We start from the raw sequence: 25,042 nt of genomic DNA on the forward strand, positions 1-25,042 counted from the left end.
GGAATCTGGCAGAAGAGGGGAGGAAGTGTCTTTCTAGATGTCAGAATCTACCCTTAAATCTCTGTCCAATATTGAAATCCATTTTTCATTTCTATAACCTCAGAACCAAGGGCAAAAAAGAGAGAAGACACCGGGGACCTTGGAAAGTAGCTAACACCCTCCTCACCTGGATGGACAGGAAGCCTGGTGCTTAGCTTTGCTTGCAGTGACTACCTATTTTCTTTCTCTTTTTAGACTTTTAACAGAGCGCTGAAGAGGAAAAGGAAGGGAAGTCAAAAGAAACATCTCATATCCCTCCTTTAGTAAATGGGTTCATCTACAGAACCATTAGGATTATTCAGTTTTTCAATTTCTGTTTGTTAGTACCTCTACAGTCCCCCTACAACTCCACCTACTCTAACATAATATCCCTGAGAACTCCCATTGTGCCTGTACATCGACATTCGAGCCATCAAATGAATCTTATCCCCACCGAGAGGCTCAAGAACAGTTAGGGGGCATCCGTTTGAGAGTGAAGACGACGTTGGCAAAGAAGATCAGAGCCTTGACGTCTTTGTACCCAGATGCTCCTGATGAAGTTTGTGAACAACATGTTGTGGGTGACCAACTGCAGTTGAGCCTTAGAAGTACAGGGTCAGTCTAGAATTACATTTTCCCCCTATGTTCTTGGGTGGAAGGGGACTGGCATAAATAAATAAAACTGTTCTGCTGAGAATTATGCTCTGCTGAATCATTTTCAATCACGCCTCTGAAAACAACTCAGTTTTAAATTCCCTACCACTGTCTGAGAAGCCTAGCAACAATTCTTTTGCTGTCCCTTCAGGAATAGCAATTGCTGTCTCTCCTAACACTTAGGTTAGGTATGCAAAAACCATACGAGCTTAAACACATTCAACTCTCCATCCCAAGGAGGGCAGTGGTAGTGGTGGTAATCATTCTTCACTATTAGTTCAGCTGTTACTTTCACCATCAATACCACAGCCCCCATTTACTGAGTGCCTTCTGGATGTCAGATGCAGCACTAAGCTCTTCACGTTCATTATCTTATTCACAAAAACCTTGGGGGTAGGCAGTATACCTGCCTGCATTTTACAGATGAAGAAACTAAGGGGTAGGGAAGTTAAATAACTTATCCAAGGTCCCACAGCCTGTAAGATGCAGAGCAGGGAACCAAATCCAGATCTGACTCTAGAGCTACTTTAGGCCAGAAAGATCTGCTTATGCTTTTCTCACACTCTACCCAGAAAGAGAAAGCTATACCCAGGAAAAATGCTGAAGCTTCACCACGCCCATGTCAGGAGAACTACATTGACAGCAATAAGCACACCCATGGTAGTGGCAGACACGGGTGAATGAGCACTTCCATTCTGCAGGACGCTGGGCTAAATGGTTTACATACATTACTGCCTTGCATCGTCACAAGCCTATGAGGTCGGTTCTATTATCATCATCTTAACAGAGGCAGAAACTGATGTTCAGAGAGGTCAAATCATTTGTCCCAGGGCACCCATTAGGAAATGGCAGAACTGGTTTTCAAACTAAGCTCCAACTCCATAACTCATGCTCTTAACTCCTACCCTATATGGTCTCACCAGGCAGTATAAACCAACTAGCCTATAATTGTTTCTGAGAGAGAGAAACCTGGCACATAAGGATCAGTCTCACAACACCATCTGGAGGGCCTGACACTGTCAAAGACTGCAGCATTTGCTATTATGCATTGCATATGGCCTCATGTCCAAGAGGATCACCCCAGGCACTTTGTGGGTCTTTGACAGGATTCTGACTAAGGCTCAGCTTATTAGTCATGGAGCTGGAAGGAACCTTACAGAACCTCTAGTCCAACCCCAGCTGTTATACAGATTAGGAATTTGGTACAGAGAGGTTAAGTGACTTGCCCGTGACTGTAGAGCTGATCACTGACAGACATGCTCCTAAAATCCAGATCTCCTGCATGCCCAAGCCAGTGTGCTATCTTCCCTGCCCCAATGTACTACACCCTCTCTGGGGCTTCTCTGGCCACTCTTGACCCACCTACTTTCCTCCAAATTGCCCAATAAATATCACTGGAGAATTCTACTGACAATCATTCTCACCCAGGGACGCAGCAAATATCTCTACTGAAGAACAGTTTTATCAGGCAGGAGACTATAATTCAACAAACCAAGGTTCTTCAGAAAATTGGACCACCCACATTTCTCTTTATGGCATGTATGTCTATGAGGCAGGCATACTTTCTCAGCCAAGAGAGAAGGAAAAGTATGGCTAAAAGGGTGTGAGAATGCTATCTATGAATATGGGCAGGGTGGAGAATTTAGGTTGCAACGACCTCTGACAAAACTGAATTTCAGTATATCGGCATACTTCCCTTTGTACAATATATGTGTTCCTGGGTGTCAACCAAATTTTCCTACATAAAATCTATCAACCAAAAATATTTAAAGAGGGCTTCCCTGGTGGCAGAGTGGTTAAGAATCCGCCTGCCAACGTAGGGGACACAAGTTCCAGCCCTGGTCCGGGAAGATCCCACATGCTGCGGAGCAACTAAGCCTGCATGCCACAACTACTGAAGCCCACACGCCTACAGCCCACGCTCTGTAACAAGAGAAGCCACTGCAATGAGAAGCCCACACACCTCAACGAAGAGTAGCCCCCGCTCGCCATAACTAAAGAAAGCCCGCAGGGAGCAACGAAGACCCAACGCAGCAATCAATCAATCAATAAATAATAATAAAATGAATAAATAATAAAATGAATGAATAATAAATAAAAATTTAAAGAATATCCCCCAATACAGCCAGCATACTCTTATTTATTTAACATCTTTACTTAAGTATAATTGCTTTACAATGTTTAGTTGCTGCTGTATAACAAAGTGAATCAGCTATATGTATACATATATCCCCATATCCCCTCCCTCTTCTGTCTCCCTCCCACCTTCCCTATCCCACCCCTCTAGGTGGTCACAAAGCACCGAGCTGATCTCCCTGTGCTATGCGGCTGCTTCCCACTAGCTATCTATTTTACATTTGGTAGAGAATATATGTCAACGCTATTCTCTCACTTCGTCCCAGCTTACCCTTCCCCCTTCCCGTGTCCTCAAGTCCATTCTCTACATCTGTGTCTTTATTCCTATTCTGCCCCTAGGTTCTTCAGAACCATTTTTTCCCTTAGATTCCATATATATGTGTTAGCATACAGTATTTGTTTTTCTCTTCCTGACTTACTTCACTCTGTATGACAGACTCTAGGTCCATCCACCTCACTACAAATAACTCAATTTCGTTTCTTTTTATGGCTGAGTAATATTCCACTGTACAATGTGCCACATCTCCTTTATTCATTTATCTGTTGATGGACACTTAGGTTGCTTCCATGTCCTGGCTATTGTAAATAGAGCTGCAGTGAACATTGTGGTACATGACTCTTTTTGAATTATGGTTTTCTCAGGGTATATGCCCAGTAGTGGGATTGCTGGGTAGTATGGTCATTCTATTTTTAGTTTTTTAAGGAACCTCCATACTGTTCTCCATAGTGGCTGTTATCAATTTACATTCCCACCAACAGTGCAAGAGGGTTCCCTTTTCTCCACACCCTCTCCAGCATTTACTGTTTGTAGATTTTTTGATGATGGCCATTCGGACCGGTGTGAGGTGATACCTGATTGTAGTTTTGATTTGCATTTCTCTAATGATTAGTGATGTTGAGCATCCTTTCATGTGTTTGTTGGTAATCTGTCTATCTTCTTTGGAGAAATGTCTCTTTAGGTCTTCAGCCCATTTTTGGATTGGGTTGTTTTTTTTGATATTGAGCTGCATGAGCTATTTATATATTTTGGAGATTAATCCCTTGTCAGCTGCTTCATTTGTAAATATATTCTCCCATTCTGAGGGTTGTCTTTTCATCTTGTTTATGGTTTCCTTTGCTGTGCAAAAGCTTTGAAGTTTCATTAGGTCCCATTTGTTTATTTTTGTTTTTATTTCCATTTCTCTAGGAGGTGGGTCAAAAGGATCTTCCTGTGATTTATGCCACAGAGTGTTCTGCCTAGGTTTTCCTCTGAGAGTTTTATAGTGTCTAGCCTTACATTTAGGTCTTTAATCCATTTTGAGTTTATTTTTGTGTATGGTGTTAGGGATTGTTCTAATTTCATTCTTTTACATGTAGCTGTCCAGTTTTCCCAGCACCACTTATTGAAGAGGCTGTCTTTTCTCCACTGTATATTCTTACCTCCTTTATCAAAGACAAGGTGACCAAATGTGCATGGGTTTATCTCTGGGCTTTCTATCCTGTTCCATTGATCTATATTTCTGTTTTTGTGCCAGTACCATACTGTCTTGATTACTGTAGCTTTGTAGTATAAAGTCCAGGAGCCTGATTCCTCCAGCTCCGTTTTTCTTTCTCAAGATTGCTTTGGCTATTCGGGGTCTTTTGTGTTTCCATACAAATTGTGAAATTTTTTGTTCTAGTTCTGTGAAAAATGCCATTGGTGGTTTGATGGGGATTGCATTGAATCTATAGTCATTTTCACAGTGTTGATTCTTCCAATCCAAGAACATGGTATATCTCTCCATCTGTTTGTATCATCTTTAATTTCTTTCATCAGTGTCTTATAGTTTTCTGCATACAGGTCTTTTCTCTCCTTAGGTAGGTCTATTCCTAGGTATTTTATTCTTTTTGTTGCAATGGTAAATGGGAGTGTTTCTTTAATTTCTCTTTCAGATTTTTCATCATTAGTGTATTCTTATTTATTTTTGAGTGAATAATTTTGTTGCTGCAGGGTGTTACCATACTCCAAACCCCTTATCAAGCTGGGTGACCGAGCAATTTCCCCCAGTGAAGACAGGAATAAGAGTACGTACCTCACGGGCTTGTTGGGAGAATCAAAGGGGACAATCCAGAGCAAAATGCTTAGCAGAGTGCCTGGCACATAATAAGTAGCTCATGAAATGTTAGCTACTATTATTATGATTAGGGGAGGATCTTAGATCATTAGATAGCTATACCTCCTTTCTGGGAGAAGTATCCTCTTTTCTGCAAAGAACAACCCAAAGGGAGATGTCTTAGATTCTAAAATACAAATAGTATAGGGAGCTAGGGTAAGTATAACCACTGCCAACCAATGATTCCCAGGTTTGAGAATCCTAAACCTGCCAAAAAGGTCTTACAAATCTGTCTTAGCGTGGCAGCCCAGGGACCAAGATCAGCGAGAGTTTCTTGAGCCTTGAGGGTAAATTTTCTTTCAGGCAAGTGGTTGCCTTGGAGTTTCTCTCCTTGTCAAGGTCTTGGCCTCCCTCCTCCAGGATTTTTAAAGTCTAGCTCCTGTCAGAGACACTTCGAACATATGACCCTGGCCCATCATTCAACAAGCCCCATGTGGCTCCGGGTACTTGTCCATTTTGTCTTGCAAGACAGGCCTGGGCTTTTGGACTAGAGAATTCCATATGTATAGGTAGAGGGGTCCCTCTGCTCTGAATGGTTTTTACTCCTGAAATCTTGTTACTACTCTTCATATACTGTTTCTACCTGCCCTGTATTGCCCAATCAGTAAGGTTGGTATCCAGTATGATCTGCAGAACATGGGTCAGAGATTCAGTACACCATAAGGGTTAAGAGAGAACTGTGGTAATTTAGGGTTGGAGATGGAGACCAAGAATAGCTAACCTAGTCACAAATCCCATGGAGATTTGAGTGTTTGGGCCATCCCAGTGTTGTTTATAATATCACTCTTCCCTCCCAGTATCCTATTAAAAATCACTTGTTTTCAAGGCAGTTGCAACCGGCAAGACCTAACCAAATACACCGAACACAACACCACTCAGGAGAATTTTGCCAATTAGCATCCTTAACTATAAAACACCATTGGCTATATGGGTGGAGTAGGGCTCATGCCTGGACTCACTGCTTTGTCACTCACCCCTGTAAACCCTTTATTGGATGGGCCAAACTTGGATTTCTGACAGGAAGGGGTGTAGAGAACAGGAGCTCTATCACCCAGCTTTCCAGAACTTGAAACCGTCCCCCCATCCCACTTTATTTTCACAGGTGTGCCTAAAAGAACTGCAGCCATGGCGCCCCTGACCTGTGCCTTATTCCTTTAGCTATAATAATCCACCCTCCCACTCCTCCTTGCCTTTTCTTCCATATCAAGTTCTGTGGGAAACACAGGTGGAGTTGTTATCCCAGGCAAGAGAGAAAGCAGCAGGAACTTCCTGCTGTTGGCAGGGAGATAGTATCAGCTGAGGGTCGTGGGAGTCGGGGGGCTTGTACTTCCACTTCGGTGCCCCTGAAGTGCCCGGCTCAGGTTCAGGGAGCCCGGGAGGCTCTGCTGTCAGGTGTCGGGCAGAGCGATGTTAACAAAGCGCTCAAACTGTGCTGTTCGATGATGACTCAAGAATCCCACACAATCCCACGCTCCTGCCAGTCGCCACTTCCAGGAGCTAAAATAGACCTCTGATGCTAAGAGACAGCAGGCCTTTTATATCTGCTCAGAAAAATGAGCCCAGCCCTAAGAACTATCCTGCTATTCAATACAATGGAATGTTATACGGCCATTAAAGATACCAATTATGCACACTGTGCAGGTGGGAACCAGAATGTGAAATAATGTTACATGAAAACAGCAAAATAGGAAATAGGTACACATGCCGATCAGAACTACGGAAAACACACATCGAAGAGTTCATCCCTAAAGAACCAAAGAGAATGAAGAGCACCACAGTCCTTTGAGTTTCCACCCACCCACACAAACACCACACCTTTTATTATAATACACTTTTCTAAAACTGTCGTGCTGGTCATGCTAGGTTACTGAGGCACCTGCCTTTTAAGTGACACAGGAGTTAACTCTGCAGATCATTTAATTCAGGGAATAAAGAAGAACTGAATGCTAAGGGGGCTGGTGCTTTAAAATGACTGGATTCTTCCTCTTCCCACTCCCCTTCTCAAGATCAGGGCACGTTATCATTTCAGGTTTAGCACTCCAATGAGAAATTCCTTCAAAACACCTAGCCCACCAAACTCTAAGATGGGAGTTTAAGGAAACATGTATTTGGACCTCTCTGAAGTTGGACTGCTGTGTTTTGAACTTAGCTAGCTTATATGGAGAGAAAGGAACTGTTTTTTGATAGGCTGCCAGAAATTCCTTATTGAAAAGGAATTGCTAAATTCTCTCCCCCAGCCCCACCCCCTGTCACCTTGTCACTGGTAGTGCTTACAGTTAGCCAAACATCTAGCACATATTTGGGTGTCTGGGTGAGCACTATTCTCTTTCTGGGGTCCTGGCTTCAACACCTGCCCAGACTTGGTTTTTCTAGAATTAGCTTCCAATCAGTATGTTTAGTTTTTAAAAGACTATGTGTAGGTTTTTTTTTTTAAACTTTGTATTTTGAAATAATTTTAGATTTACAGAAGAGTTGTAAATATAGTACAAAGAGTTCCCATATACCCTTCACCCAGCTTCCCCTAAGGTTAACACCTCATATAACTCTGGTACATTGATCAAAACTATGACATTAACGTTAGCACAATACTATTTACTAAACTACAGACTTCATTCAGATTTCACCAGTTTTTCCACTAATGTCCTTCTTCTGTGCAGGATCCAATCCAGGATCCCATGCAGTGATTATATACAGAATGTTTAGTTTAAAAAAAATCACCCCTAGAAACAAGTTTCCTTTTAGGAGGTGGAACAGGTAAGCCAGTAGGTGTCTGGGCAATTTATGATCCTGAGCTATTCTACCCAGAAGGGAACTCTATCACTTCTGTACCAAAGCCCTTAATTCAGAACACCTCATCATGGTTATTTCCAGAAAACATGTCTTACGTCAGCACTTCTCACAGTAGTACAAAGGGATTTGACAAGTGGGTTATTTTAGCAACCAATATTATGAGGGTGACAAAATGAGCAGGATGGCCTTATCTGTTTCCTATGTGTCATTTTTCTTCAAACTGTATTGAAACTTTTTACTAGAAGCTGTAATATTTGAGTGTAACATAAATGCTGAGAAACACCCACACCAACAGGGAAGGTACTCTTTCCAATGTGTGTTTGGTTTTGTTTGCCTGAAATTAAGTATTGAAATCTTACAAAAACCAAATTGATTAGGTTATTTTGACTCGTTAATCTTGAGAAGAAAGGGAAAGCAGGCTACAACATCCATTTATTCCTTCAACAAATAATCAGATAATCAAGAATAACTCCCCCCTTAATCCATGCCAACTATGTGCCAGGCAATTTGCAAAGTGCTTTACAAATACTGTTTCGTTGAATAGGTCACCACAATCTCATGAAGTAAGTACTATTATTACCCTTCTTTTACAGGTAGAGGGGCAGGGAACAGAGGATTTAAGAGGTTAAGTAACTCACCCAAAGTCACACAGCATAGAGTGATGGAGCCAGAATTCAAGGCTGGGTCAGCCTGATTCCAAAGCTGGTTGTCTTGGCCAGTATGCTATATTGCCGCTCTGAGCACCTGCTACATTTCAGTCACTGCGCTGGGTGCTAGACAGAGATACAACACTGAACAGCCCTTATTCCCTCAAATCTTACAGTCTAGTTGGAGGAGAGAGACCATTAAAGAGCTAAGTAACAGCCCTCTCTTCTCCTTAGGTATTCCTTGGATTGGTTACAAGTAAAGGTGATCAGTAAACGCAATCAGCGAATCCCAACACCTTTATATATTTAAATTCCTTTTTTAGGTCCTCAGAGAAAAGTCCTCTCCCCTCTGTGTACCCTGAGGATCCCTAACAGTTAGGAATGGACTTGAGGATACTGACATGTTCCTCCATTTTGTGGCTCTGGGCTAGATGTCAGCATTGCCCCCCCACCCCCCGCCACTTAGTCCCCTTTGATGAGAAACAATGGGAACTATAATGTGCAGACACATATAATGATGAAATCAAATCAGCTGATGGAAATTTTTAAAGTCTGGGACACAATAATTATATTCCATTTCAACTGTCTTTTCACACTTGCATTAATTGGTGAGCTCTAAGGGAGCTTCAACTGGTTCATGACTATATGGCATTCCATTTTGAAATATATTTCTTAGAAAAATGACAATGATGACCCTGTACACTATAAACTGGCAACGTGATTTTAAAAGTGACGGGGTGGAAGACCTGAATCTCAGCAAATGACAATCATTCTCTCTCCCAGCCTCCAAACAATCAAATACCCTAACCCTGTGGTTTTCGAGGCTGGCTGCATATGGGATTTTAATGTGCAGACAAGTTTGGGAACCACAGCCCTAATCGGAGGATCATAACCCTGGCTGCACGTTAGAATCATCTTCGGGGCATCTTTTAAAAGTCCAGATGCTTGGGCCACATCCCAGACCAATTAAGTTAGAAGATGTGGGGGTAGTGCTCAAGTCCCAGGAACCAGGATTTTTTGAAAAGGATTTTTCAAAAAACCAGGATTTTTTGAACTCCTAGAGGAGTTCAATGTGCAGCCAAGACTGGGAAGCACGGCCGTAGGTGCAACTCCACACCTGCAATAAGGGCAATGGCAAAATTTGCACTCAGACGTTCAGCAACTCTAAGATGAGCCTAATGTGAAGAAGCCAGTTCTAGAAGCCAGGTGGGAAGCAGGCTGAGGACAAACCCTTAGAACAACTGTCCTACTTTAATATTAAAATGAGCTCACTTTTCTCTTGCCATGTATGAGGGTCAACTTTTAAGGCTTGTCTAGGATCACTAGTAACTGATGGTATCTAAGCCCCACTCCCTACCACACCCACCAAAATAACTGCAGAAAGAATGGGAAATACAGTACTTTAAAGGGATGAAAACCTTTGCAAAGGGCTGCAAACCACTGCTCAGAGACCCTGCATGGATGTAGGTAAGGAGGAAGCAGAAAAGCAAGCTATTTGACCTACGTATTATCCAACTAGTTAGTTTTTACCGGCAACTTCATGTGCATTTTTACTCACCAAGCCAAACTCTGGGCTTGGAGGAAAAAAGCCCTAGACCATGATTCTCATCCTTACCTACACATTAGAGACATCTAGGGAGCTTTTAAAATAATGATGCTAGGGCCATACCCAAAGTGAATTAAATCAGAATCTCTGAGGGGATGACATCCAGGAATCTCTGTTTTAAAAGGTCCCCAGGTGAAAAGGTGAGGGAGAGGGATAAACTAGGAGGTTGGGATTAACATATACACACCACTATATATAAACTAGATAATCAACAAGGACCTACTGTATAGCACAGGGTACTCTACTCAATATTCTGTAATAACCTATATGGGAAAAGAATCTGAAAGAGAATGGATATATGTATAACTAAGTCACTTTTCTGTACACCTGAAACTAACACAACACTGTAAATCAACTATACTCCAATATAAAATAAACATTAAAAAAATACATATCTTAAATAAAAATACTTTTAAAAATAAAAATCGCGGGGCTTCCCTGGTGGTGCAGTGGTTGAGAATCTGCCTGCCAATGCAGGGGACACGGGTTCGAGCCCTGGTCTGGGAAGATCCCACATGCCGCAGAGCAACTAGGCCCGTGAGCCACAACTACTGAGCCTGCGTGTCTGGAGCCTGTGCTCCGCAACAAGAGAGGCCACAATAGTGAGAGGCCCGCGCACCGCGATGAAGAGTGGCTCCCACTTGCCGCAGCTAGAGAAAGCCCTCGCACAGAAACGAAGACCCAACACAGCCATAAATAAATAAATAAATAAATAAAATTTAAAAAAAAAAGAAATTGTTAAAATAAATAAATAAATAAAAATCGCTTAAAAATGCTACAAAAAAAAAAAAAAGGTCCCCAGGTGATTCTAATGTTGCAACTGTAAAACAAAGAATGTTGCCCACCATCCAGTTCTACCTACAGTACACCCTGAAAGGAATGCAGAGCGAAGATCAAGAATGAAGCACTCTGCTCTTGGAAAACAGGCAGAACAGGCCCTCAGTTACATATTTTCAGGAAAAATTTTTATGAACCCAGATTCTTGCATCTTCCCATACTTAGAAAAGCACTAAAATCATTAGCTAAGATGTCTGTTCCTCGTGACTAGCAGCAACCTTCTACCAGGATGTGTGCTTGGTTGCACATACCCCTTCGCCAAACTCACATACATGCTGACCTCCCCCTTTACCTCTTTGGAGCAGTTCCTCAGAGCTCTCTGATAGGCTGTCTCCCGGGCTTTAGTCCTCAGTTAAGTCCCCAAAAAAAACTGAACTCACAGCTCTCACGTTATGTGTTTTTATTTCAGTTGACACAACCAAGGCTGAGAACTGTCACTCTAAACCAGTGGTTCTCAAACTTGAGTGTGCATCAGAAATCACCTGGAGGGCACATTAAATAAAACACACATAGCTGGGCCTCACCCTCAGAGGTTCTGATCCAGTTAGGGTGGAACCTGAAAGTCTGCATTTCTAACAAGCTCCTAGGTGATGCCAATGCTGTTGGTCCAGGCACCACACTTTGAAAGGCAGAGCCCCCTGTGGACCACTGGTTCTCAGCCTTGGCTGCACATGAGAATCACTGGTGGGCATTTAAAAAATACTGATGTCTGAGCCCCTCCCTAAACCAATTAAATTGTAATGTCTGAGGCCCAGGGATCAGCATTTTTAAAGGTGATACAAATGTGCACTGAGGCTTGTGATCCACTGCCCTAGACCTAGATATTTTACAGCTGGAAGAGATCATTTAGTATAAACCCTTAAATTTCCTAAGAATTTATAGCTACTTTAGCTACTACTGGTCCACATGTCCCAATCCCAATTTCCACTATTCTTCCTTAATCATTACTATGTATTAACAATGGGAACTGTAAATCAACTATACTTCAATAAAATTAAAAATAATAATAATAATTAAAAAAACAATGTGACCAATTTAGGGTGACCAACTTGTTGTCCTGGTTTGCTTAGGACGCTCCTGGTTTTAGCACCGAAAGTTCCAGATTCAGAGTAAATTGGGAAAGTTGGTCACTGTGGTAATGTTTTACAGCTCACAGATTGGAATACAGTACTATTAGATTTTGCTTCTAACATCCAGAATCCATCCTCCACTAAAAGGAACCAGGGCTCCTTGGAAATAGCTTATTCCAGGACTAGGGCAGAGAAATGTATAGTGAGCCTAGGAATTTTCTGTCAGAATCTAAGGAAGTGCTCAAAGACTCATGGAAGCATGTCAAAAGGACTAAAGGGACTCCCACTGGCCAAACTGGAGAAAATTTGAGCATTACAAAGAAAATGCTGAACTGAATGTAAAGCACTGAATTTACATTAAAAAATCATTGAATTAAGTGACTTTCAAAACAATAAGTAAAACTACTTCTCTACTTTTGGAAGTAACTATTACATCAACTTGCTTTGAAAATTGGTATTCGAGGGGAAAGAATTAGGCCTTTACATGATCTTTTTGGTTCATATCCTATAGATGAGAAAAAGCTCACCTTTACGGAAGAATGCCAGCTAAGAAACATAGACTGGATGACAGAATTAGGAAATCACCATCTTGCAACCCCTGAGTAAATCACAAAGTCAGGAGATATATTTTAAAAATTAGAAAAACAAATTACTGAGTGAGGAAACAGGAACTGATGGATGCTGAAATTTTAGGTGAGAGGTTATTGGGGAACAGGACAGTCACATGGTACCAAAGTTAACACCCCAGATTTCTTGCTAATTAGGAAGAGAAAATTAAAATTACATGGAGAGTTCTGAGGGCCACCACCTTAACCATCACCTTTACTAAGAGTGGACAACTGCCATTATGCACCACTGGATGGGATGCTACATGAAGCACACAGCATTATTTATGAAGCATTCTTATCAAAACTGAATCTAATCAAGCCTCTAGACCCAACAAATTCCAGTTTACGGGAAACTCAGGTGCTGGAAGGGAAAGCTAAACACTATCATAAGAAAACAAACCATCCTGGTTTGCCCAGGACTGAGGACTGTCCAGGATGCAGGATCAGTGTTAAACCAGGAGAGTCCCAGGAAAACTAGGACGGTTGGGCACACACACAACAGTCAGAAAGATTCATAAGTGGGGCAGACCTGGTCTCTAAAAGTCAGTGCTATTAACAAAAAGTGGGGAGACTGTTCCAGATTAAAAGACACTAAAGAGAGACCACACTCAAATGCAACATGTGAACTGGCCATAAAAGACTTCAGGGGACAGCTGGGGAAATCTGAATATAGAGCAGTACTACTCAGCCAGCCCACAGATGTAAATGAGCCAGGTCATTAAGCACACTATTTAATCTGGCTGACATATTTTTGGTAACAAAACTTCCTCAATGAAGGATGTGGTGCACTGATACACACTCTGGTACAAGCTCCTTATCTCCCTCTGAACCATCAAGCAGTCTGCAGACCACACATTGGGAAGCACTGTACTAGATACTGGATAACACTAGTAAAGATCAGTGAGGTACTGGTAATTTCTTTTTTAGCTGGGCTTACGGTATTATGGTTATGTAGAAAAATGTCCTTACACTTAGAAGATGTATGCTGAGACGTTTAAAGGTGAAGTGTCATGGTGTCTACCTCTTACTTTCAAATGGTTTATCAAAGAACAGATACACACACAGATAAAGCAAATATGGCAAAATGTTAACATTTGTTGAATCCTGGCGGTGGATATACTGGTGTTCATTGTATTATTCTTTCAACTTTCTTGTATGCTTAAAACTTTTCATTATAAAAATGACGAAAGCATAATTCTAAGATCATCTTACTTACAAGGTGTAACACTAACAGAATTACCAGGAAGCTGATTACCTACAGCTAATCCTACATTTATTCATTAGATAGTCCTTAGGGGATAGCTAAGTTAAAGATAGAAAAATGAGTTGAGTTAGCCAAAAGAAAAAAGCACATTCCCAGCTGAGGAAACAGAATGTAGAAAGGACCAGAATGGAAAAAAATTATCTTTTTCAAGGAAAGGAACTCAATGTGTATAGAAAAATGAGGCTACCCAGATTATGAAGGGGCTTTGAGGCTTCATGAAGAATCTGAGACTTAATTTTAAAAGGAAGAAGGAGCCCGTAACAGACAGATTTCAAGCACCAGAGAAACACAATGAGACTGGCATTTTAGAAAACTCACTCTGGCTGCAGAGAACAGAATGGATGGGGGCAAGAATGAAGACAGCAGCACAAGTTAAGAACATGGCCCTTTCAGTAATAATCTGGTGAGAGATGATGGTAACCTGTAGGGATGGAGACTTGGTGATACACTGCATGTGGGCAGACGGTATAGGAAAAGAAGGACTCAGATATAATTCCCAGGCTTCTGGCTTGAGTGACCAAGTAGATGGGTATATTCATCAAGATTGGAAATATAGGAGCAAGAACAGGTTTGGGGGAAAGATGTGAAGCATGCAACATTAGATATGTTGAGTTCAGAGTACCTAGAAGATATCCAGGTGGAATCCACCTTGCAGGCAGTTGGATATGAGAATGAGAAAGATAACTCCGGCTTCCGGTTTACATAACTAATAGATGGGATTGCCATTTACAGATATAGGCAACAAAGGAGGAGAACATAAAAGTCGCTTTACATTTATGCTTTACATTAAGGTTTTTCAGTTATAAAAACAATATAATATTATTTATATAAAATAAAAAATAGGGAAATGGAAACATAATGTATATAATATACAAATATATAATATTATTTACATAAAATGAAAACATAGGGAAATGGGAATAAAACTTATCTGACTACCATTAATCAACATTTTTTTGTCATTTTAGATTATTTCCTTCTAATATTTTTATATGGATATTTATATAGTAGCTTTAAGAGCCATATTTTTCTGAGAAAGTGGCTTCTCTAGAGGTATTTAGGATTGAGAAAAATTAAAAACACTAGCTGACCTGATACCAGTTTGTAAATCAGACAGTGCTCACTAAGTTACACGTCCTTAGTCTGTTAAGATTCAAAACATAATTTAATTGTTGGGCACGGATCCAAGAACAATTCCAGAGTTGAAGAAATCATGACTAGAGAATGTCAGTTTCAATACCCATACTACACAGCCCAATTATAGGTATTCAGTTTCTTCTTTGAAGCTCTCCTTTCCCATAGGGTCTCTACTACAACCACTTCTCCCTCCACAGGTGAGAGCTAATTGGTGGTATTGCTCCTAAGGGTAACCACATTTTTAAAAGCTGTTCTGGAAGCCTCAAAGCCTAGAAAACCCAAAGGAATGAATCTCTACTGAGATCACACAGTCACTCTGCAATCATTTCATAGCTTACTCTGCTTTTTAAAAAAGCTAGACTTGTTTCTAGTTCTAATCCTTGGCTACCTCATGAATGCAGAACACATCTAGTAAAATCTCCAGGCAAATACAGAAACCCCAGTCAATGTGAAATTATGACCAGATGCGGAGAAAAGCTCAGTTGTCACCCCACCACAGGCAGAGCTAGACAGAGGAGACAGACTGTAAACTAGGATCAAGGGAGCTATGATAGGCTGACAGCAAAAAGAAGGAACAGTCTGGATCCAGGGCCAAGGAGTGGTCATAACCAGGCAAACACAAAAGAGAGGCAGCAAACGTGAAAACTAAGGTTATAAATCTACCTCAGGTAGGAGGTCCACTATATTCTTCCTGCTCAGGATCCAAAGATTGGTTTCCCTGGTAATGCTCTCAGGGTCAGCGATGTAGCAATATGCCAGACCTGGAAATTACTGACACTTCAGCCTTAACAAAGAAACTGCAGGCTTGTAGGAGGCTGCTTATCGAGTGAAGAGAAGCACCAGCTCACAGTGCAGGGTGTGGGGGAACAGATCCACAGGCACAGCTTGCCTTAGGACGAAACGCTCGCCAAGGAGCTTCTTAGCAGAGTTTGGAGGACAGCACAACCTGTAGAAACAAGTCATAATATCAGTTTGAGATAGCCTAATCCACCAGAGGGCAGACAGCAGAAGCAAGAAGAACTATAATCCTGCAGCCTGTGGAACAAAAACCACATTCACAGAAAGATAGACAAGATGAAAAGGCAGAGGGCTATGGACCAGATGAAGGAACAAGATAAAACCCCAGAAAAACAACTAAATGAAGTGGAGATAGGCAACCTTCCAGAAAAAGAATTCAGAATAATGATAGTGAAGATGACCCAGGACCTCGGAAAAAGAATGAAGGCAAACAAAGATCGAGAAGATGCAAGAAATGTTTAACAAAGACCTAGAAGAATTAAAGAACAAACACCTAAACAGAGATGAACAATACAATTAACTGAAATGAAAAATACACTAGAAGGAATCAATAGCAGAATAACTGAGGCAGAAGAATGGATAAGTGACCTGGAAGACAGAATGGTGGAATTCACTGCTGTGGAACAGAATAAAGAATAAAGAATGAAAAGAAATGAAGACAGCCTAAGAGACCTCTGGGACAACATTAAACACAACAACATTCGCACTATACAGGTCCCAGAAGGAGAAGAGAGAGAGAAAGGACCAGAGAAAATATTGGAAGAGATTATAGTCAAAAACTTCCCTAACATGGGAAAGGAAATAGCCACCCAAGTCCAGGAAGCGCAGAGAGTCCCATACAGGATAAACCCAAGGAGAAACACACTGAGACACATAGTAATCAAATTGGCAAAAATTAAAGACAAAGAAATTATTGAAAGCAACAAGGGAAAAACGACAAATAACATACAAGGGAACTCCCATAAGGTTAACAGCTGATTTCTCAGCAGAAACTCTGCAAGCCAGAAGGGAGTGGTATGACATATTTAAAGTGATGAAAGGGAAGAACCTACAACCAAGATTACTCTACCCGGCAAGGATCTCATTCAGATTTGATGGAGAAATCAAAAGCTTTACAGACAAGCAAAAGCTAAGAGAATTCAGCACCACCAAACCAGCTCTACAACAAATGCTAAAGGAACTGCCCTAGGTGGGAAACACAAGAGAAGAAAAGGACCTACAAAAACAAACACAAAACAATTAAGAAAATGGTAATAGGAACATACATATTGATAATTACCTTAAATGTAAATGGATTAAATGCTCCAACCAAAAGGCACAGATTGGCTGAATGGATACAAAAACAAGACCCATATATATGCTGTCTACAAGAGACCCACTTCAGACCTAGGGACACATACAGACTGAAAGTGAGGGGATGGAAAAAAGATATTCCATGCAAATGGAAATCAAAAGAAAGCTGGAGTAGCAATACTCATATCAGATAAAATAGACTTTAAAATAAAGAATGTTACAAGAGACAAGGAAGGACACTACATAATGATCAAGGGATCAATCCAAGAAGAAGATATAACAATTATAAATATATATGCATCCAACATAGGAGCACCTCAATACATAAGGCAAATGATAACTAATAAGAACCTGCTGTATAAAAAAATAAATAAAATAAAATTCAAAAATTCAAAGGAAAAAAAATATTCAGTTTGATAAACCAAGGAGAAACTACAGGAACACAATTCCTTAAACTTTAAGCCCTTCCTCTGTGTTCCCACAGCCCCCTGTGTTTCTCTCTATAACAGCATTTATCACATTTAATGTAACTACCTAAGTTTTTTAAACCATCTTCCTCATGGGAGCATATAATCTTTTTGAGGCTAGAAACGAGGCAAAAACTGCTTATTATTCATCTCTGTGTTCTCAGTGTGTGACACAGAGTAGGGGTTCAATGGTGAATGGAGCAAGGGGCCTGAGTCATACACTTTTCTGTATGATTTGCACACAATAGGTAATTAATATATGTATTACTGAATTATTCTATTGAAAACTTTCTAAGCAAATTACTTTTTCCCTTATTACAGGAAGTCAAGTAAAAATGAGAACAAAAATTCACCTATAAACTCACCATTCAGAGAAGAATACCTGCTGCTAACTTTTCAGGATATACCTTTCCAAATATGTACATTTAAATTGGTTTCTTAAAGTGGAGTCACACTGTACATACTATACACACTGTTTTACAACAGCTTCTTCACATAATAACGCATCATAAGCATCTGTCCACTATATGTAGTTACCTCACTTTTATTGGCTATATGGTATCTCATTAAATAAATGTAATGTACCTTATTTATCTAATTCCTTGCTATTGGAAATGTAAGTTGTTTCTAACCTTTTGCTATTTCAAAAAGTCCCTTCATGAATATTCTTATAGTTATATCTTTGCTTACATTTTTAGTTATTTAGCGGAACTGCTGAGTTGAAGGGCCTGTATGCTTTTAAGGTCCTAAGATATGTACGACTAAACCTTTTTAAACTTTGTTTAAAAAGGTTCTACTAATTTACACTCAAACCAACAAACCAGATGAGTTCTTGTTTCCCTGGCTAACACTCAGTCATTTCGATAGCACTGTCTTATTAAAATAAGGAACAAGACAAGATATTCACTATCACTCCTACACTGGAACATCTTCTTATCCAGTGTAATAAGAAAAAAAAAAAGTATTGGAAGGAGAGAGACAAAACTGCTTTTATATGGTGATCATATGGCCAGCTACCAAGAAAATGCAAGAGAATCAACTGGAAAACCTGTAAAACAAATAAAAGAATAGGTAGCTTGACACAAAATCAGCAATAACCAGTTAGAAAATATCATGAAAAAGGTCCCTTTCATAAAAGCAATAAAAACTTTACAATATCTTGTATTAATCTTAAGAAAAAAGACCTGCATTGGGAAAAAAATACATATTTATTTTTAGAGAATTCCATAAGCCTAGAGTAATTGAAGAGATAGGTCACATATCTGTATAGAAAAAATACTGTAAAGATTTCAATTTTCCTTAAATTAATTAATTGGAATCAATAAATTCCAATCACAAGCCCAAAAGAATATTTTTGATAAGTTGATTCTAGAGCTCTGTTAGAAAATACATGAAAACGTTAAGAGCATATATCCTTTAACCCAGCAATTCCACATCAGGGATTTATCTAATAAATATACTATCACATACACTTATTCATCACATATACATAGTCATTGCACAAATATGCAAAGATATATGTACAAGGACATTCACTGCAACACCGTGGTAACAATAGAGTAGAAACAACCTCAAAATTCATTAGGATGAATATCCCTTCAAAGGGACAAGTTAAATGATATATTTATGTAAGTTAAAACTATACAGCCTATTTTAAAAATTAAGTAGACCTTTAAGTACTGATGCAGATTCTACATCATTGTAGAACAATCTCCAAAATCTATTGTTAAGTGACAAGTATGGTGCAGAATAGTGGGTTTTTAAAAATTTTTTAAATTGAAGTATAGTTCATTTACAATGTTGTGTTAGTTTCAGGTGTACAGCAAAGTGATTTAGTTATACATATATATATATTCTTTTGAAAATTCTTTTCCATTATAGGTTATTACAAGATACTGAGTATAGTTCCCTGTGCTATTCAGTAGGTCCTTGTTGTTTACCTATTTTATACACAGTAGTGTGTATACGTTAATCCCAAACTCCTAATTTATCTCCCCCACCACCACCGCTATCCTCTTTGGTAACCATAAGTTTGTTTTCTATGTCTGTGAGTCTATTTCTGTTTTGTAAATAAGTTGTTTATATATCACTTTTTTAGGTTCCACATATAAGTGGTATCATGATTTTTTTGTCTTTGTCTGACTTATTTCACTTAATATGATAATCTCTAGGTCCATCAGAACAGTGTTTATAGTATGTTTCTATCTGTTTAAAAAAGAGAGAAAGAGCGATGTACACACACACACAGAATATATCTGGTAGGCTACAGAAGAAACTAGGAAGAGTGGTGACATCTGAAGGACTAGGAGCCAGGAATAAGAAGAAGACTCATTACTCACCGCATGCACATGCACTCTTATGTACTGTTTTTTTTTTCTACCATATGCACATACTGTCTTTTCAAAATAAATTTTTCTTGCCTTTCTGAGGCCATGTTTATTGTTTTACTCAGTCTGAGTGTTAGCAGAATCCTAGGCTTACTCTTAATCGTTGCATTTTTTAATCTATTGTTTTGCAAAATAAATATTTTCATTTTATTCAAAAGTGAAACATATAAAGGTATATAGTGAAGTTTCTCCACACCTCTGACTCCCATCCCTGCAGTTTTCCCCCACCATAGATAACTACTATTATCAGTTTTTTGTTCTTGTTTTTGTTTTTTGGGGCCGCACATCGCAGTATGTGGGATCTTAGTTCCCCGACCAGGAATAGAACTGGTGCCCTCTGCAGTGGAAGCAGGGAGACTTAACCACTGAACCACCAGGGAAATCCTTTTTTTTTTCTTAATTTTTTTTCTACTAATCAGTTTCTTATAAAACTTACCAGTTTCTGTATGCATATACAGCAAATACAAATCAATATTCTCTTCACCTTTTGTCCGTTTTTACAAAGATAGTTATTATTATATCAACAATTCTGCATACCTTGCTATTTCCATTCAGAACCAAAATCACAAGCCACAAAAGAAAAAACAGACCGGACATCATCACAATTAAATAATCTTGTGCTTCAAAGGATAATGTCAAGAAAGTGAACAGACAACCCACAGAACAGAAAATTTTTGCAAATCATATATCTGATAAGGAACTTATATCCAGAATTTTAAAAGAATTCTTAAAACTCAATAATAAAAAGATGACCCAACTGAAAAATGGGCAAAAGATCTAAATAGACAGGTCTCCAAAGAAGATATATATATATAAATGGCCAATAAACATATGAAAAAATGTTCAACATCATTAACCATGGGGAAATGCAATCAAAACCACAAGGAGGTACCACTTCTCACCCATTAGGATGTGTATAATAAAAAAGACAGACAGTAGAGTTAACAAGGACGTAGAGAAATTGGAACACTCATATACCGCTGGTGGGAATGTAAGATGGGAGGCTGCTTTGGAAATAGTCTGGCAGTTCATCAAAAGGTTAAAATAGGTACCATACGACCCAGCAATTACACTACTAGGTATCTACCCAAGAGAAGCATGGTGCAGAATAGTGGGTTTTTTTTTTCCTATAAACGGAAAACCCACTATACCCAAGAGAAATGAAAACATATGTCCCCACAAAAACTAGCACATGAATGTTCATAGCAACATTATTCATAATAGCTAAAAGGTGGAAACAACCTAAGTGTCCATCAACTGATGAGTGAATAAAATGTGGTATATATCCATAGAATGGAATATTATTCAGCCATAAAAAGGAATGAAGTACTGCTACATGCTACAACACAGATGAACCTTACAAACATCATGCTAAGAGAAAGAAGCCAGATGCGAAGGACCACATTTGCAAAGAAATTCACTTGTATGAATTGTGCAGAATAGGCAAATCCATACAGACATAAAGTAGATTAGTGGTTGCCTAGGGCCAGGGGGTTGGGGAAAAATGGGAAGTGACAGGTGAGAGGTGCAGGGTTTCTTTTGGAGTGATGAAAATGTTCACAACTAGACAGTAGTGATGGCTGCACAAGTCTGAGAATGTACCAAAAACCTTTGAATTGTACATTTTAATTAAGGTTGAATTTTATGATATGTGAGTTATATCTCAATAAAGTTGTTAACAGAAAATAACGTACCTTAGAGATCTTTCCATATTAGTAAACAGAGAACATCTTCATTCTTTTTTATAGCAGCATGGTATTCCATTGTATGGATGTAGCATATTTGATTTAACTAGTTCCTCACTGATGGACTTTTAGGATATCTCATCATTTGCTGTTACAATATTGCAATCAATCAATCAATCAATGCATGTCATTTTACATGTGTGTCAGTATATTTGTAGGATAAAGCCTCAGGAATGGAATTACTGGGTCAAAAGGTATATATACATTTATAATCTTAATCTATATTGCTAAATTTCCCTCCATGGGATAGTGCCAATTTACACTCTGACCAGTAATTTTTTAGAATTCATGTTTCCCCATAGTATTGCCAACAGTGCATTACCAAACTTTGGAACTTTTGCCAATCTGAGATACAAAAAGTGGTATCTCAGGGTACTTTTAATCTGCATTTCCACTATAATGGAAGAGACTGAGCATCCTTTCATGGTTCATAAACACATTTATGTTTTCTTTTTACATCTTGCATTCATTCTTCTTTTGGGCTGTTGTTGTTTTTCTTACTGATTTCCAGGAGTTCGTTATAAATTAAGGAAAAAAGTCTTTGTAATATGAACTGCAAATTTTTTTCCAGTTTGTACGTTGTTTCCTCTCTTTGCTTTTGGTGCTTTTTATCATGCAAGTTATTGATTTTTAAAACTGTTTTATTGCAATATCATTCACACAGCTCAACCACTTATTCAGTTCAGTGGTTTTTAGTATATTCACAGGGTTATGCATCTATCACAACAATCAATTTTGGAATATTTTCATTAACTCCTTAGCAGTCACTCCCCATTTCTCCCGAAACCCCCCACCCTAAGCCCTAGACAACCATAAATCTACTGTCTGTCTCTAGAGATTTGCCTAGTCTGGACATTTTCCTATAAACGGAATAAGTGGCCTTTTGTGTCTGGCTTCTGGATACCAGTCCCTTATCAGGTAAATGATTTTCAAATCTTTTCTTCCATTCTGTGGGTTGTCTTTTCATCTTTTCACTTTCTTGATGGTATCATTTGCAGCACAAAAAGTTTTTTTTAACTTTGATGATGTTCAATTACACACACACACACACACACACACACACACTTTCTTGTAGCTGTTCCTTGGGTCTTTGATGTTATATGTAAGAAGGCTTTGCCTAACCCAAGTTCACAAAGATTTACTCCCATGTTTCAAGCTCTTACATTTACTTCTATGATCCATTTTGAATTCATTTCTGTGTATGGTGTAACGAAGGAAGTTTTGTTTTATGTAGCCAAATTTAACAACCTTTTATTATATGTCTTCTGAATTTTCATAGTTAGAAAGGGCTTCTGCACTCCAAGATCATGAAAAAAATTCTCTGATTTCCTAGGGTACATTTATGATTTCCCCCGTTTACACTTAAATCTCTTAACTCTTCTGCAATTTATCCTGGTTTGCAGCATGAGATATAGATCCAACCTTTTTTTTTTTTTTTTTTGCCTTAGCTACCCAGTTGTCCACCACCATCTATTAAATAGTTCATTTGTTCCCCATTGATTTGAGATGCCACCTTCATGATATGTATACAAAAACATTTTTAAACTGTAAAATGAAAATAAAAATAAAGGACAACTGGAAGAGTATGCAGGAAACGATAAGGAAGTAAGTGTGAAAATATATGGGCCTCATGATTTTATTTTGGGTAGAAGAAGCTCTTTGACAACTTTCTCGATTTTTTCCCATGGGTACTGGTGTGTTTAGGTTTACTGTAGCTTCTAGAGTTAATATTAGCCATTTGCATTCTTCTGGGAAATCTCCCATTTCATCTAGGTTTTCAAACGTATTAGGAAGGAGTTATACAAAGTACTTTCTTATATTTTTAAAAATTTCTTCATATCTATAGTTATGCTCCTTTTTCTCATTTAAGACTTTATATTCTTGATTAGGTTTACTTATCTATTTTATTTTCTTCTTCCAATAACACCTTCTGGTTTATTTGTTGAGTCTATAGGTTTTTTGGTTTTTTGTGTTTTTTTTATTGGGGTGTAGTTGTTTTACAATGTTAGTTTCTACTGTACAGCAAAGTGGAGTTTCCTGTGCTATACAGCAGGTTCTTATTAGTTATCTATTTTATACATATTAGTGTATATATGTCAATCCCAATCTCCCAATTCATCCCCCCACCCACTTCCACCCATTGGTGTCCATACGTTTGTTCTCTATTTCTGTGTCTCTATTTCTGCCTTGCCTTTGTAGTTCATTAATTTCTGGATTTTTAAAATGTTATTTATTTCTTCCTTCAGTTTTCGTGAGCTTTATTGTTCTTCTAGCTCACTGACTTGAAAGCTCAATTTATTTCCTTCTAATTCTCACTTGTTTCATCTAGGTATTTCATCTGTACTTTATTTATTAATTTATTTATTTTGGCTGTGCCATGCAGCTTGTGGGATCTTAATTCCCGGACCAGGGCTTGAACCCAGGCCCTCGGCAGTGAAAGTGCAGAGTCCTAACCACTGGACCGCCAGGGAATTCCCTCATCTGTACTTTATACCCACCTATGTTGTTCGAATATTACAAAGAAATTGTGTTACCTATGTAAAAAACAGAGAGAGATTACAAGAAGAAAACATTTCAAAAATCAAAATAATTGACCAGGGCTAGAACTGGGAGTGAAGCAGAAGGCATTCCCCATGGGTGCACAATTTAAGAGGGTGCCAAAAACTCAGTAATCAAGACAAATGATATCTTGATGTAATAATTTGGAAAATCAAATTGTAAAATTATGGTTGGCAGGCTGGCTGCCTGCTTTTATAAATACAGTTTTATTGGAACTAGGGCCAGGACTAGAGTAAGGTGACCGAGGCGTGGCTTAGCAAGTACAGGAGTGGATCTCACTTTTTTAAAAAACTTAATATTTTGTTCACAGATATTCTGGACAATTTAATTTTTGAAAATACTGCATTAAAATGCATCTTCATTACTAAGATTTGGGGCATCCTCTTAAATTTTGTACCTGATGTGGGTTGCTTTATTTGCCTCATCCAAGACCTGGCCCTATAATTGACTCTTGATGACAACAGTATAATGACTTTTTTCTTTCTTTACACTTTGTACACTTTCCAAATTCTGCACAATAAGCATAACAATAAGGATTACTTTGACCATCAGGAAAACATAATTTAAAAACAAAGTCAAGACTCACTCAGTGATGTTCCTTGTGGTTTCACCATGGGGCTTGCAGGAAACAAAAACTAGTATGCGGATGGCCCCGCAGTTTCGAATGGCTTGAACCACCTGGTAATCTAAAGGAAGAAACACATTGCTATTAATATAATTAAACTATCATGGTCCAGGTTATCACAAACTTGCAACTGGCTGGCACATAGGACTGGTTAGGAATAGAGAAGCAGGTTCAGAGCCAGCTCACTGAGAGCAGCCTTAACATGGTGTAGAAATGAGAGACCAAAGCTGGTGGACATCATGGGAATACCTAACTAGCTCTGTAGCAGG

At 39.0% G+C, this 25,042-nt stretch overlaps 1 protein-coding gene across 7 annotated transcripts in view; it reads right to left on the minus strand.

Annotated features, from left to right (window-relative positions):
- TRMT2B (tRNA methyltransferase 2 homolog B) overlaps window positions 1–25,042 on the minus strand; it is a 122,142-nt gene that overhangs the window by 70,473 nt on the left and 26,627 nt on the right. For all 7 annotated transcript variants that reach the window (XM_068533530.1, XM_068533529.1, XM_068533528.1 and 4 more), the window contains one exon: window positions 24,735–24,834. In XM_068533530.1, the coding sequence (XP_068389631.1) occupies window positions 24,735–24,834 (100 nt within the window). The remainder of the gene's footprint in view (window positions 1–24,734; window positions 24,835–25,042) is intronic.

This window comes from Eschrichtius robustus, chromosome X (genome assembly GCF_028021215.1).
Source record: "Eschrichtius robustus isolate mEscRob2 chromosome X, mEscRob2.pri, whole genome shotgun sequence".
NCBI lineage: Eukaryota > Metazoa > Chordata > Mammalia > Artiodactyla > Eschrichtiidae > Eschrichtius > Eschrichtius robustus.